This window comes from Condylura cristata, unplaced genomic scaffold (genome assembly GCF_000260355.1).
Source record: "Condylura cristata isolate star-nosed mole 26May11 unplaced genomic scaffold, ConCri1.0 scaffold00017, whole genome shotgun sequence".
NCBI lineage: Eukaryota > Metazoa > Chordata > Mammalia > Eulipotyphla > Talpidae > Condylura > Condylura cristata.
The window spans coordinates 33,410,909-33,425,126 of NW_004567118.1; the positions used below are offsets into that span (position 1 = coordinate 33,410,909).

General features: G+C 37.7%; 1 protein-coding gene across 1 annotated transcript in view; it reads right to left on the bottom strand.

Moving 5' to 3' along the window:
• RPA1 (replication protein A1, 70kDa) overlaps positions 1-14,218 on the bottom strand; it is a 42,175-nt gene that overhangs the window by 10,259 nt on the left and 17,698 nt on the right. Inside the window, exons 5-13 of the mRNA XM_012726638.1 lie at positions 12,039-12,127; positions 9,585-9,677; positions 7,356-7,488; positions 5,885-5,987; positions 4,567-4,635; positions 4,222-4,414; positions 3,935-4,074; positions 3,390-3,538; positions 1,184-1,316 (exon numbers count right to left, since the gene is read on the bottom strand). Of these exons, the coding sequence (XP_012582092.1) occupies positions 1,184-1,316; positions 3,390-3,538; positions 3,935-4,074; positions 4,222-4,414; positions 4,567-4,635; positions 5,885-5,987; positions 7,356-7,488; positions 9,585-9,677; positions 12,039-12,127 (1,102 nt within the window). The remainder of the gene's footprint in view (positions 1-1,183; positions 1,317-3,389; positions 3,539-3,934; positions 4,075-4,221; positions 4,415-4,566; positions 4,636-5,884; positions 5,988-7,355; positions 7,489-9,584; positions 9,678-12,038; positions 12,128-14,218) is intronic.

A 14,218-nucleotide genomic window follows, 5' to 3' on the forward strand; every position in this document is an offset into this window, starting at 1 on the left:
GAATTCACTGGACTATGGTGATGGCACAGGGTGATCTGGTGATGGGAAGCCCACAGGGATTATAACTGAGATGGAAAAAGGCACAAAATGATGTAAAAACAAACTATTATATATAAAAAAGAGCAGAAGAGCTACAAAGACACTTTTCCAAAGAAGAGCTGCAAATTAAAACCACAATGAGATACCATCTCACACCACTGAGAATGGCATATATTAAAAAAAATAGCAACAACAAATGTTGGTGAGGATGTGGAAAAAAAGGAACTGTCCTACACTGTTGGTGGGAATGCAAAATGGTCCAACCACTATGGAAAGCTGTGTGGAGGTTCTTCAGACTACTAAAAAATGGAGCTTCAGGGCCCTCCCTAGTGGCAAAGTGTGTTAAAGCGCAGCACTAAGAAGCTAAAGCCACTTCAGCATAAGTTCGATCCCTGACCCCCGCAGGTGATCCACATGGCGAGGAAGACCTCTCTGACCCGTCCAGTGTACTTCATCCATCTGCCTATTCTGCTCCCCACTCTGTCTCTGTTGAATCCTCTCATCCCCTGCACCTCTGGCCTGTTCTGTATGTATAAAGAAATCTTTTTTAAAAAAGAATCTATTGGGAAAAAAAGTATATTGTTATGATATGAAAACAAACTGGGAATTGCTGTTTTGGGGACCATAAAAAGAGAAATCAATGATTCAAATATTGAACTTTTAAAAGAATGTTAAGTTTTGATCCAGATGGTAGGAGTCATTCAATACAACACTGAAATGGAAACTGCAACTAAAGTCAACCATCCGAGCCAATTCTTTTCAGAAAACTGGCTGTAAGTAGTTAACTTTCTCCAGCCCGTGGAAGCACATGTGAATGCCTAATATCTGACACGGAGCCTGACTAACGCTCCTTGGTATATGAGCACTTCAATTTGCAAGAACAATCACAGTAAAGAAATACGGATCCGAAGGCAGCTTAAATATTTTCAGTTACAATCATTCTAAGAATGAAACAACTTTCTAAATCAGTTTCCAACATGCTTTCAATAAGAACTTTCACCATGGCAGCAATTCTCAACCATTAACATGCCCTGGTCAAAGTTAAAAATCTTAGCTCAAAAATTCATATCTAAAAAGTACCAGAAATCAGATCTGAAAACTCCTTTTGTCTACTTTTGTGAAAAAAGTTACAAATGCAGGACACCTTATCTCCATGGCCCAGGTTCTCCGATTTAACCTCATATAACGTTTTCCAATTGGTGTAGCTCCCGCCCGTTCCCACACCCTTCAGGTCGGAGATGGAAACACCATCTAAGGCTTGTCCTTCTGAGTCAAACCTGAAAAACAAACGAAGAATGATGACAGAACATCACACAATGTACAAACTGAATATGGCCCTTCTTTCTACGTCAGCTACAAGCTTCCTTACCCGCAATTTTCATAGGTCTCTGTCACATGAACTATACTGTCTTCATTGGATCTTAAGTCTAAAGACTGAGGAAACTCAATGACCTTTTTATCTCAACTGCTTTGATGCCCCCCAGTGGTCAAGAAAAACCAAAGTACCACAGAACCTCTTCTCAAATTAGCTCTGCATAGCAACAATGGCCAGAGCATTCAGTAACCTGGAATGTCAACAACAAAAAAGGAGTATTTAGAGCTCTGACTAGGTTGTTTGGGCCGCTGACACAGTATCATTATTAATGACACAGTATCATTATTAAATGTATCAGAATGAAAGAGACAGCTGACAAATAGCAACCAGCCAAAGATCTTTTAAGCCTGATAAGAGTGCAAAAGATAAAACTCCATGTGATTTGTTTTCTTGCAGATTTATCATCTTAGTGAGATTTCATGTATGCCAAAATTAAAGTTAATTTGCCAAGCTGTTTATTAAAATTGACTATATACTTCTTGATCATGTATCAGCTGATAGGAAGGAAAGGGAGCCAGGGAGAAAGTGGTTCAGAAACACTCTTCTGGCATGGAGGAGTGAGTCTGAGATTAAATAAACAAAATATGTGCCAGTGTAATACAAGAAGAGGAAAACTAAAAGCTAACCAAACCAGTTCCTTAAAGAGACCATCTAACAGAATGGATGTTGCCCTATGCTTGTAGACAATTGCCTTCTCAGTCTGTCAGTTAAGCGGCTAAATCTGTCAGAGGCACAGAAAGGATCATAAATCTGTTTCCCCACTACCAGCTACACAAGTTTATAGTCTCAAAAATTCCACAGAGACATTTGCCACCAGAGACAGCTTATCAGGAGTCAACAGAGCAAGAAGAGAGGCAGTCTTAAATATCCTCTATCTGCCTATGTGTGGTGTGTGCATTCAACTTAGTTTTAATCAACAGCAAGTTATTTAATCTTGAGGACAGCCATGTCTTTCTATGTTGATCATAGTTTATAACATAAAATAAGAAGACCTTCTTCTGGGCATGCAATTAACCAGGGTCAAGCTCCATAGCCCAGAAGTCAATCAAGCAACAAAGTTATGGTTGTTTCTGGTAAGATCTTTAGGGGACCCTGCTTTCCAGTATATCATCAGCTATTGATCTAAACAAGGAACATCTGGGTCATACTCATGATATGAACACTTCAACAGATACTTCATGAAACTATTCCAATGCTGGTGCTACTAGCTCGCATTACTCAAAACAAAAATGGAGAATGTCATATGAGCTAATTCTTTAGTCAAACCCTAAGGCATTAACTGGAAAGAAACACATTCCCTCCTATGACTATAGCTATACAAATGATTTAAGCCCTAGCTAAAGTGTTTTCCCTGACCACATCAATTCCTGCATATCACGCTTCAGTTTGAAGTGCTCTTTTAAGGCAGTTTTAACACCTAAAAAGCTAGATAGATACAGTGAGGAGATTTTAATAGGCTCGCTCATCTCCTGAGTGCTCTGGGAGTAACAATATAATGCCAACAAAAGCCCATTGTTCACAACACACTTTATCAGAATCCAGAGAATACACACTAGAAGATGTGAGCAAGCATCAAAGACTGGATGGAATAACATGCACATTCTCCCCAACACCAGAGCCCTCTCTGCTTTTAAGCTAGGAAAAAGATGCCTTCAGGTCTCTGGTCCTTCAATGCACGGCTGCTAACCTGGCCTCATCCTGTTCTGGCAGCATCCTGGTGGGCAAGCAGTATTTCCACTCTAATTGCCTCCTCAACTCTCCAGATCTGTCACAGGATTACAGGTTTGTCAGTTTAAGGGCTTTAAAGCCACGCTCTCTGAAGGTGTAGTACCTCTAAGAAATACAGGAACCGCTCCATTCAGGAAGGAAGCCTTCTGCTCAGCAGACAGCTCACATACTCATCATAAAAAGCAAGAGAACAAGCTCTTCTTAAGGCTCAGGTCCTCGTCCAGCCTCACCACCCACGAAAACCTACCATCCACGAAGTTTATAGGCCTCTGCGATGTCAGGATTCACAATGACCGTGCTGGAAGACAGTACAGAGAGGCTCCGTCCACCAAAATCAGAAACTCTGGCTCCTTTGATAGCCATCACAGGTTGTCTGGAGCCATCAAATTTATCAGCCTGTATAACAACAAAAGCATCAAACAGACACAAACAAGTGTCGCTGCCAGGAAGAACACAGAACGTTTTTATAGGAAACAAGAAAACCATCAATAGTAGAGCAAATGCAGTAAGTGGCACATTGACTCTATACAAGATAACCTTACACAGAAAAATCTGTTTAGAGATACATCAAAACTAATTTAGTCAGAGGAAAGAGCATTTCAAAACTTAAATCCTAGCAAATCTCATAAAAGTAAATCAAATAAAGGATTTCAAATATTCCCTGGCCCAAGCTTTCGCTGGGAAGGGCCAGCACAGCCTACATGGCCATAGCCCACAGCCACTGAACCGCTGCAGGAGCGCTTTCCATCTTGTCTTCCTGCACGTGCTCCGACCGCTCAGCCAGGTACTTACATCTTCTCCCCACAGAGTAGTGGTCACCACCTTTCCTGACATGTCAATCAAGTAGATATTTCTCTTAGAAACTTCTCTGTTGTTAGACTTCACTGTGATTTTAGTGGCGTCGTCATAGCTCTTGCAGATCGCAATTATGTCTAAAAAGTTTGAGAGGAGGACGGTCAAGGCGCCCATTACAGCATGCCCGAAGGCTAAACAACAAGCACTCTAAGTCTTCTACCGCCCCTTTGTGCAGCCAATAAAATAAGCCATTACCGCTCTCTCTATTCTCATACAAAACTTACCAACAAGCGAGTCCTTAGGCTTGCTCTCAAGGTCAGTAATCCCTGTGAAATCAAATTTAACTGCAGGCAAGTGATGACCATCTTCACATGGCACAACAGAAGTGTCATTATTGAAGGTCATCTCATAATCATTCTTAACAGCACAGAACTGTTTGTTAGCAATCTTCATGGTGCCTTTAGAGAAATAATAGACCTGCAAAAGAAGCCGAGCCATAAACATAGGACAGTTCACCAAACTGGACCTAAAACTGCACCTTTACCATCACAAAGCTCTTTGACGGGCAAGAAACCCTTCGTCCTCACCCCACCACTCAACGTGTTCAGTCCGACTCAATACTAACATACCTTGTTCACGTCAATAAGAGAAAAGAACTTATCCACTTGCTCATTGAAAGCAGTAGCTCTGATTTCACCCTAGAGAAGCACATGAGAACAGGTGAGAATTGTGGGGTTCATCAAATTTTACCAGTGAAAAATGTAACACTTTGGTGTTAAAATGACACCTCCACAGCAGGACAATTGTAAATGGGATCCATGAGAGGACCAGAGACACCCCAGAAACACATTTTATAGTCACACTTTAAAGTTATTAAACCTGATGAAACAGCATACGTTTTACTAGCTGATCCGATTATCATGTGTTAATAAATTTCAGTTAGAAACCTAAAAACAAGCAAACAAAAAAAAAAAACCCAACAAACTCAAAGTGGATTTAATATTCTGACAACAAAAATAAAATGCTTTGAACACCTGAGTGACACGACTGAAGCCCACGGGAAAGCGCCGAAGCACAATGATTCACCAGCTTCCCTCACGCCCGCATCCTAAGCAAGGCATTACTTCACATTCAGGAGTTGTTGCCAAAAATGTTATAATAAGGCTTGTTTTCAAGCTACTTGTGATCTGAGTTTTTGCTTTTACTTTTCCATCATCAGTCAAGATGCTACAGATGGATAATAAACTTTTATAAGCGGTTGAAATTTTAGCAAACTGACATATGAGACTATTGTTAAGTTCAAAATTAGGTTCTGATAGTGAACCTGCCATCAGTCGATACATGGGGTATCAGTGCATCCTCCAAAAAGCAAAAATAAACCATTTATCCTTTTCTGTTCTCAGAGAGCTGAATGAATGCCGGACATACTCATTAGAATTAAAGACAAAACGAATAGACAGAGAAGCAGCTGACAAGACTTCTGAGATTCCACAAGTTGGCAATGTTTTCCTTTCATGATCTGGTTTTGTTTAAGGCAGGCATATAGAGAATGTGCACAGCCAGAGCCCTCTACCCACAAAACCATCTGCTTATCAAGTGGCCACCGGATGACTTCTGCTGTGGCTCAAAGCTCCACAATGCTCAGAAGCAAATATCAGGCTCCTAAGGTCTTCAACTAAGCCTGGCAGTCAATCAGACAGAACATCTCTGGTTTCTCTTGTCTTGAGGCTATTTATACATTTAGAAAATTAACTTCTGCTGTTACAAATGCTCTTGTTTAAGATCAAGGATTTTTATTTATGACCTCTAATTCTTTGCTCCAGTCAGCAGCAAAATACTACAATTGAGAAAAAACAATTGCCATCATGTTTCTTTTCAGTCTACTACTATTCATCTCCTAGGATGCCAAGCCCTCTGACCACTCTCACTTTCCCAAGTGACACTCACGCTTTCATCAACCAGTTCCATAGAGAAGAGCTTCCCTTCCCCTCGGGAATTGCTCCAGGTGCGGATCTGACTTTTGTTGGTAACACGGGCACAGATAGTCCACCTGAAAACCACAGATCATGTTAGTGTTCAAAGTCTTAACTGTGAAAGATCTCAAAGGTACCCTATCATCTTCCTACAGCCTTTTTTAGCTTGTGTATATTCCATTTATCAATGTTAGCTGTATTTTAATCCAGCTAATTAAACCCCAAGATCACACCTAGGTTTGACAGCTTATAGTAAAACACACAGGTGATTTAATATTAACTCATTCTCCTGTCAAATAAGTAAATTTACAAATGCTCGCCTTCTCCCTAAAGCATCACCAAGGCAACAATATCCCCTTAATGAAAGGTTCTAAGAAAATACAGTAACATCGGCAATTATATTTTGCCACTATTTTCACTTATGTAAGTTGATGTAACTGGTGTCAAATGTCTGTCTCATTTCTATTATCTTGAATACAAAAACAAGATTATGGAATATGGAGTTGGTGAGCCACCAAGGCAAGCACACTAACTAAAGCACTAAGACTCAGAGAGAAGACAGTTAGAAAGGAGGCACAAAATCTGAGACCCAACCCTGGTGCCCTTATCCATCATTTCAGAGGTCTGTGTTTTTCTTACATTGCACAGAATTAACAAACAAACACAAATACATATGAGAGAATTCTAACAAGCGAACTCACTAATTTTCAACTGCTAAAACAAATTTTTGAGGGGAAAAATGCTTATGAAAGAAACATCTTTTCGGTTATATTGGTGAGATTAATATATACAGGATTTTTTTTTAAGACTTATTTTTATTTAACGCCTATTAACAACTGGGGTATAGGCCAGAGGTATCGAGGTGAAAGGATTCACCAGAGACAGAGTGGGGAGCAGAACAGGCAGATCTACTAAAATACATTGCTGAGAGGAGCAGCAGGCAAGACAGAAAAGGTCTGCTGCACCCTATATGGGTCAGCTCCCTGGCCAGGGACTGAACTCAGGCTAAGTGACTGGCCATAGTTTGATAGTGCTGAGACTAACCCGGTGCCACCAAGGAGGCCCTATTGCATTCTTTTAACCAATTAAATCATAGTAATTTTTAGACTAAAAGTTACCTACTTATATGATAAGAAAATGAATTATTTTTACTCATAAGTCTATTAACTAATTCTTTAAGCATCAAATATTTTTCATTTTAAATTCTTCAAAATGAGTAAAACTCCAGAGGCTATGGTAGCAAGCATTGCTCTTCTTGCCATTTTTTAAATAAGAGTTAAAAGTTTCCACAATTTGTACCCTCCTCCCCCTCAAGAAAAAAAAAAAAGGAAACCTACTTCTGCATGGTAACATTGATGTTCACATATAAATAACTCAAGAACCCCTAATAATCTCTTTATACTGTTATATAAGTAAATTCTGAACTTATTTATGGGGTAACTCACTTGGACTGATAAGGGGTGAGGCTGGCAATGGGCACCACCTTGGACTGTGTTCCCCCAGAAGCGCTCACCAAACTGCTACCTCCAGATTTGCCAAATATCTTTGAGGAACCATAAGCCTTAGTTACAGGGGAGCCTTTTAAAACAAACACAAAAGAACAATCATTATTTTACTTGCATTCTGTAAATTGTTAGTAACTCAATTACTGACATATCATTGGTGAAATGCAAATGAGAAGCAAAGTTTTTCCTTTTTTAGAAATGGAGATCCAAAGAGGCTAGAAAAGCAATCAAATATGAAAGTTGGGCCACAGAAATTCACTATTACATTTGCTGACTGAAGCCCTGAGGTCAAAAGGAATGGTTCTTATGGAGGTCCACCCTTCTTAAAATTTCCTCTTGCATCAATGGGCAAGAAAATAGATAAGAGAAAGAAAATCTGTCTTCTTAGCTAGTAAAACTGTTGGCAAATCTTTAGCTGCTTGAGAAAAGCAAGAGGGTTGGAAGCAAGGGGCATAGTGAACGAGCCACCTGAGATACAGGATACTATGACAAAGGGATCGCCTCACAACATCCCCATCAGGCAGTTTTTAACTAGTCTATGGGATTGAAAAGTCCAGAAGCCAATGAAATTATTTTAGTTGGGTGCAAAGCACAAGCATCAGTTTTTGGTCCAAGACAGGCAGGTTACTGACCACCAAGATCTCTTCTGCCTCCTTTATCCAAACCTAAGCGGCAAACCTGTACTTGAAAACAATTCATTAAAGTCTAAAAGCAGATGCATTCCTTAGAAGCACACTGTTGCTGTAGTTTCAACTTCCAAATTCAGAAAATATAATTTAGTCCCATGATTTCATATCTTCTATATCAAAACACTTCTTCAGAATGGAATTTGGCTAGAAATGTAAATCTGCCATTACTCAGCACTCATTTATTTATTGAGTTTCCACAGCATGTACTACTTTATGCTAGGTATTTGTAGCATTTTTACTAAATGCTACAAATACAGTCTGTCCCAGATCTCAAAATTTTCTATTCTAACTAGGAAGGCAAAGAGAGATGACTAAACACATAACTGTAATAATTACCTCAACAGTATGCAAGGAGGCACAAGCGCTTTGTGTGTGAAGACACTAAGTATGTAGCATACAACTACATAAAATGCATACACTCTTCTAGTTTCATGCCAGGAAGCTGCCCCTCAATATACATCCCACCCAGTTGATGAGAACTTCAGAGATTTTTAAAGACAAATCTCAATGTAAGTCAGACTGACTACTGGATAAATAATCTGCAGGGGAAGGAGTGGGGTAACATACTATTTATATTTCAGCCTCATGATTTTTATATTATACTTTTATGTTATTTGCCATTTAAGATAAACTATTCTACCATGTCCCTTCAGTATCATAATTGGAGGTTTGAGTATAAATAAATCTATTTATAGAGGGAGCTAGAAAATAGGTAGGTGGATACTGCAAGGTAGATAATGGTAGATAATACATCAAGAACCAAAGGGGAAAACATCACATGTCCTGAAAGTTTCACAGCAACATCAGTGACATCAACTTGGTTTTTCTTAGGATCTCAGCATTGCAAAATGCAAATTAATAGTTGAGGGAAAGAGTGGTGGTGCTTTATGTGAAGCTATGACAGAAAAAGAAATATATATCCAACCAAATTCTACAAGTCAATTTTCAAAGGCAATTCTCGACGTTCCTAAAGTAAAGGCCAGGAAGTAAACCAAATGGTCCTCGCAGGACCTGCTGCAGAAAGTTAAAAGAATTTATTTCCCATCTATAAGACTATGAACCTATGACCAACATTAATGACACTGTCTTCAAGATAAGATAAATACCCTAGAATATGTGAAACTTGGAGAGAAATAAGCCAAATCTAATAAGCAGATCCTGTATTGCTAAAAAGGCAAGAAATTAAAAGGTATATAAATTTACAAGGTGTTAAACTTAAGATATGAGAAACTACCAGAGAATATATTGTACATCATTCTGGTTTTTCAAAAAGGGCATTTTAAGTATCTTTGAAAGACTATCTTTAATCATTTTTTTCAATCACATATTTTACAATGAAAATTGGAGTTATTCTTTGCAAGAAGCAACTGTCATGAACAGATTTTTGAAAAATCTCTTTAGTGTTAGATTAAATTTCAAAACATTACTCAAAAGCATGATACACATAGTCAGCAAGTGTATACCCATGTGGCAATCTTACCTGTTCCTGAGCTCCCATTCTGCTGCTGGGGCTTGCTGGCTTGTGGATTGGCTGGTGAGGCTGGAGAAGGAACTACCTGCTGCTGTCCATGCCCTGAAGATCAAAAGAGAATGACCATTTTTGTGCAAATAATTTGGATTAAAAATTTAAACTTAAGTAGGAAAAATACTCTTGAGAAAGTGTAAATATGTTTGTCGAAGACTTCCATGGGTCAGAATTCATGCTGTGCACTCAACTGCATGCAGTGGATTTTCTAGGGATTCAGTTTTGTTTTTATTACATAGAAGGTTGATTACATTTACCTTTCACCTGCTTATAATTGATAGCTTTTAGTTTTAATGAGGTTCTCCCCTAAAGCCTTGCCTATTTCTCCTGCATGAACCTGAACAAAGTTACTAGGCTGAATCTGTGACATTGCCACTATTTCCATAGCAACAAATCGATGTCATCAACAGAACTGTGTGTTCACGGCAGGATGTATCAGAAGAAAAGGCTGGGTGGTAAGAAAAACCTAAAAGCAGTTCAATTGTCTCTGAAGTGCTCCTGCTTCAAAGGAAAAGGAGACATTCAGAAAGGATTCTACCCTTCGGCCTTGCAAACAAAGCAAACTTATTTTGCAACTGACAGTTGGTAGAAAATAAGAGTTGAAAGAGCCTTAGGTACCGTGAAGTGCTAGTGAACTGTCACAGCAGGGAGACATGAGAATGGAGTTCAGAAGCAGGTGTGTCAAGGAAATAGGAAGATTAAAAGGAAAAAAGGGGAAATGAACATGTCTCTCAAGCAGAAAATAGTGCAATACCATTAGGTTATTTATTTGTCCCTCATCCTTTCTACAAATGTCTATGAAATTGAAGAATGTTAAAATTGAAATAAGAGGAAATACTAGATTAATGAAATTTGATTTCACCTTTGTGACTGGCACCAAAGGTCAAAGTCAACCTAATCAGGGCTGCTCACAGAGTGCTTGCAGCACAAAGAGGAGCTAGAAAATTTCCTAGAGTGCCAGAAGGACAAAAATGGTGAGCACTGCTGGAAAAACTCTCCCGACACCTGCCTGAGCCTTTTCCCACCACGGGGTTTAGTTCCTGCTGGGTTTTCCAAGGCCCTAATTCAAATAGGCATATTATATACCAATTTCATTTCCTTCTGCCAATATTATGCTTAACTGGTACAACTAAATGAGAGCTAACTGTGCCATTAGAGTAAAGTAAATTTAGCATAAAATTAAAAGGTTAAACAGAATTGTTTGTTCCTTACTTCTCTCCATGGAGAGAAAACTCCAGAGATTTTATTTAGAGGAAAAAGGAATCCAGAATATTAACAAATTTTTGTGTTTACTTTTTAGTTTTTCCATTATCTCTAAATTTATAGTGTTATTTGAAATGCATAAAGAACTGGCTCTTTTTTGACAAGGTACCTCTTGAAATAGTATTTTGAAATTCTATATTGAACATTTTTTTTTTTATATTGAACATTTTTAATCAGTAAAGAAAAGATGAGTTACAGTATTGGGATAAAGTTGAAGTGGCTAGAAAAAAAAAACTTTCACCTGCTTCATGAAATATATTAGAAATAACTAAAAGATTTAAATGTTCAAAGAACAGTGAAACTACACAAATTCTTGCTAAACCACCTGTGCCCAGGCCCTCACTTTCTTCTACTCTCAAACTTACCTAAACTCTAAAGTCCCTTTCTCATTACCAGCTCTGTTTTTTCCATTACCTGGCTGAAAAAGTCATGGTTATGGGATCATGCTGATCTCTTGCTTTTAATTTCCATCAAAATTTAACTATAATTTCTGAGGTACCTAGAGTAGTCCAACTGGCAGAAGCAGAAAATAGAACAGCAGTTACCGTGAACTGCTGTTATGCTTTCATGAGCACAGAATTTCAGTTTGGGATCGTTAGAAGATTCTGGAGATGGATCAAGACCACTAAACTGTACACTTAAGAATGCTTAAGATATAAATATTATATAACACAAACAAATACACACTCAACCACAATTCTTTAAAAAAGTAACTTATCTACGTCTTCTAAGATGGACTTTTTACACGTTTACATATGAAATAAAAATGCCTTTTCTTCTTAGTTGTACACAGTATGTACCATGTAAGACCTGCTAACTCCAAGCAGACACTGTCAGGACAAAACTGAATTATAAGACACCCCACTGGTATCCACAGAGAATTTAAGAATTATTTAGCATGGGAAACACACTCCTACCACATTCATGAGAACTGCCAGTGCTGTATGTAGAGAAGAACAGATTTTTCCTTTATGGAATTCTACCACCACTTATCCACTGTTGGGGGGAAAATAACTTGGTTCTACACCCCCAAATTACTAGCTTTATTAAGACCTACAAATCAAAATGAATCCAAAAGGTGGAATTCCAGATCTATAAACAGGTAATCAACTGAGTGCTAAAACCAATTTTAAAAAAGCTTTTTACCTTCATTATAGGGCACTGGATTGCCAATCTTTAATCCAACTGCTTCAGCTGATTTTAAAACTACTAATTCCATCAAAATAACTACTCTCCTATAAAGACAAAGAAATAGAAACAAGTTAGAAAATATTAACTCAGAAATTCTTCAAATGACAAGTTGCTTAAAAGCTTTTCCCCAATAATCATTTTCATAAAATTATTTCTCTTTGTTAAGTTTGTTTTTCTTACTGAATAATTACTTGAGAAATACATGGCATCAATTCCTACATAAATATTTCCCTCCATCTTTGACCACATCATCACGATGGCTTCTTATGATTACAGGCAGTTTCACTTCTCAGCTAGCCTCTTAATTAAAATGCAGTGTCCTTACTGCATACCCTATCGCCAAGAAGCAAATGCCATGATAAGAATTTAAATTATTAACACAGGAATATGTGACACAAGACATGATCTGTTTTCAGAAACATACTTAAATAATTACCTTTTCCCAGTTAAAACCAATGATTGCAGATTTGTTAAAGCAATTATTATCTGAAAATTTACACTTCTTTGACCTATATTTAACTTTAATTAAAGCCTTTCAAGAATTTCCCAAGGACTTGAAGACCAAAAATAAAAACCTTTCATATAGCCTACAAGCTCTGTCTGGTTTGTCCTTGCTGACCGCTTTTCTGCTCATCTCCTGCCCCACATTCTCACAGCTCTCTGCTCTAGTCAGCCGCAGGCTTCCTGGTATGCATTATGCTCACTCCTGCCTTTGCACATGCCACTCCAGTTGGGATGGTCTCCCCTCATCCTGCCTTATCCAATATTAATTTTTTGGCTCTCTTATCAACCATCAGTTTAAGAGACACTTCCTTAATGTTCAGTTTAGATCAGGTTTCTAGTATACTTTTTATACCCATGAATTTTCCTCCAGATCACTTCTCTCAGATTTAATATATATTAACATATAATTATGAATATAAAACTTAACCATATTGTCATTTGATATATATTTTTTTACATTTTAATTACTTATTCATTATTTGATTATTTCTTCACCCAGGTTGTATTTTCAGATAGCAGAAATTATTGTAAAATGCTAGTGTATAATTAATGCATCAAATAGTCCACAATTGTTTAATACATATTTAAATAAGAATGTCATGATGTTTGTATTTTTAAAGAGCACTGCAACAGTAAGAAGGAATCTGAAGTAAATACAACTGGAGACAAGGAGGCCACTGGGAGACAGCTGATGGTGGCCTGCACTGGGGTTGTGGAAACAGACACCAAAAAAAGGGCCTGTTTGGAGCAATAATTACGCAACAAAAAGTCCAACACTGCATTAAATACTCTGCCATACTTGTGTGTTCTAGATCAGTGTGTGCCATCTTTTATCAGTTTATTTCATCATAAGGTTATGTCAATGAAATAAGCCTGAAACTATCTGTTCCCAATTAGATGCAGATTCCCTATAAACACTGATAGGTATTTAGCAGTTATCCAAAATTACTCAAATTATTCCAGAACACAGAAAGGTTTGTTTATCAATCACTTAGCATTACTCTCTAATACCAAAACCTAAGAGAAAAAACATCAAAGGTACAATTTACAAGGATATAACCAACAAAATCTGACTGTGGGAAACTGCCTTAGGACATAGGGCAAATGACCTGTATTCTTTGACAGATAAACAGTAAGAGAGAAAAAAAGACATGGAAGAGGACCCCAGATTCAGAGACTTAACAGACTTTATACAGGATACTGATTTATTTATTTTTTAGGATACTGATTAGATAAACTCTTCATACACCCGTGACTGGAAATGGAACATTGACAGGATTATTTACAATGTTACATGCAAAATGGTATTTTAAAAAATCTTATTTTCTAAAGATATTATTAACATATTATGGATTAAATAGATGCCTGAGCTCTGCTTCAAAATTATAGAGGGTTGATATGAAAAGGATATAGATTTTTTAAAAATTGGCTAACAGGTGATAAGTTGAAACTGGGTGATGGGATATATGGGGTTCACGTGATATTTTTCAACTAAAAACTTAATATCAAATATAAATTAAATTTAATGCAATTCTTTGCATTCCAATTTTTTTGTTTTGCACTTAACTATGTAACTGTAGAATGTACACGGAAAAGCAAGCATAGAACTGCCAAAAAAACTTGGGGGGGGG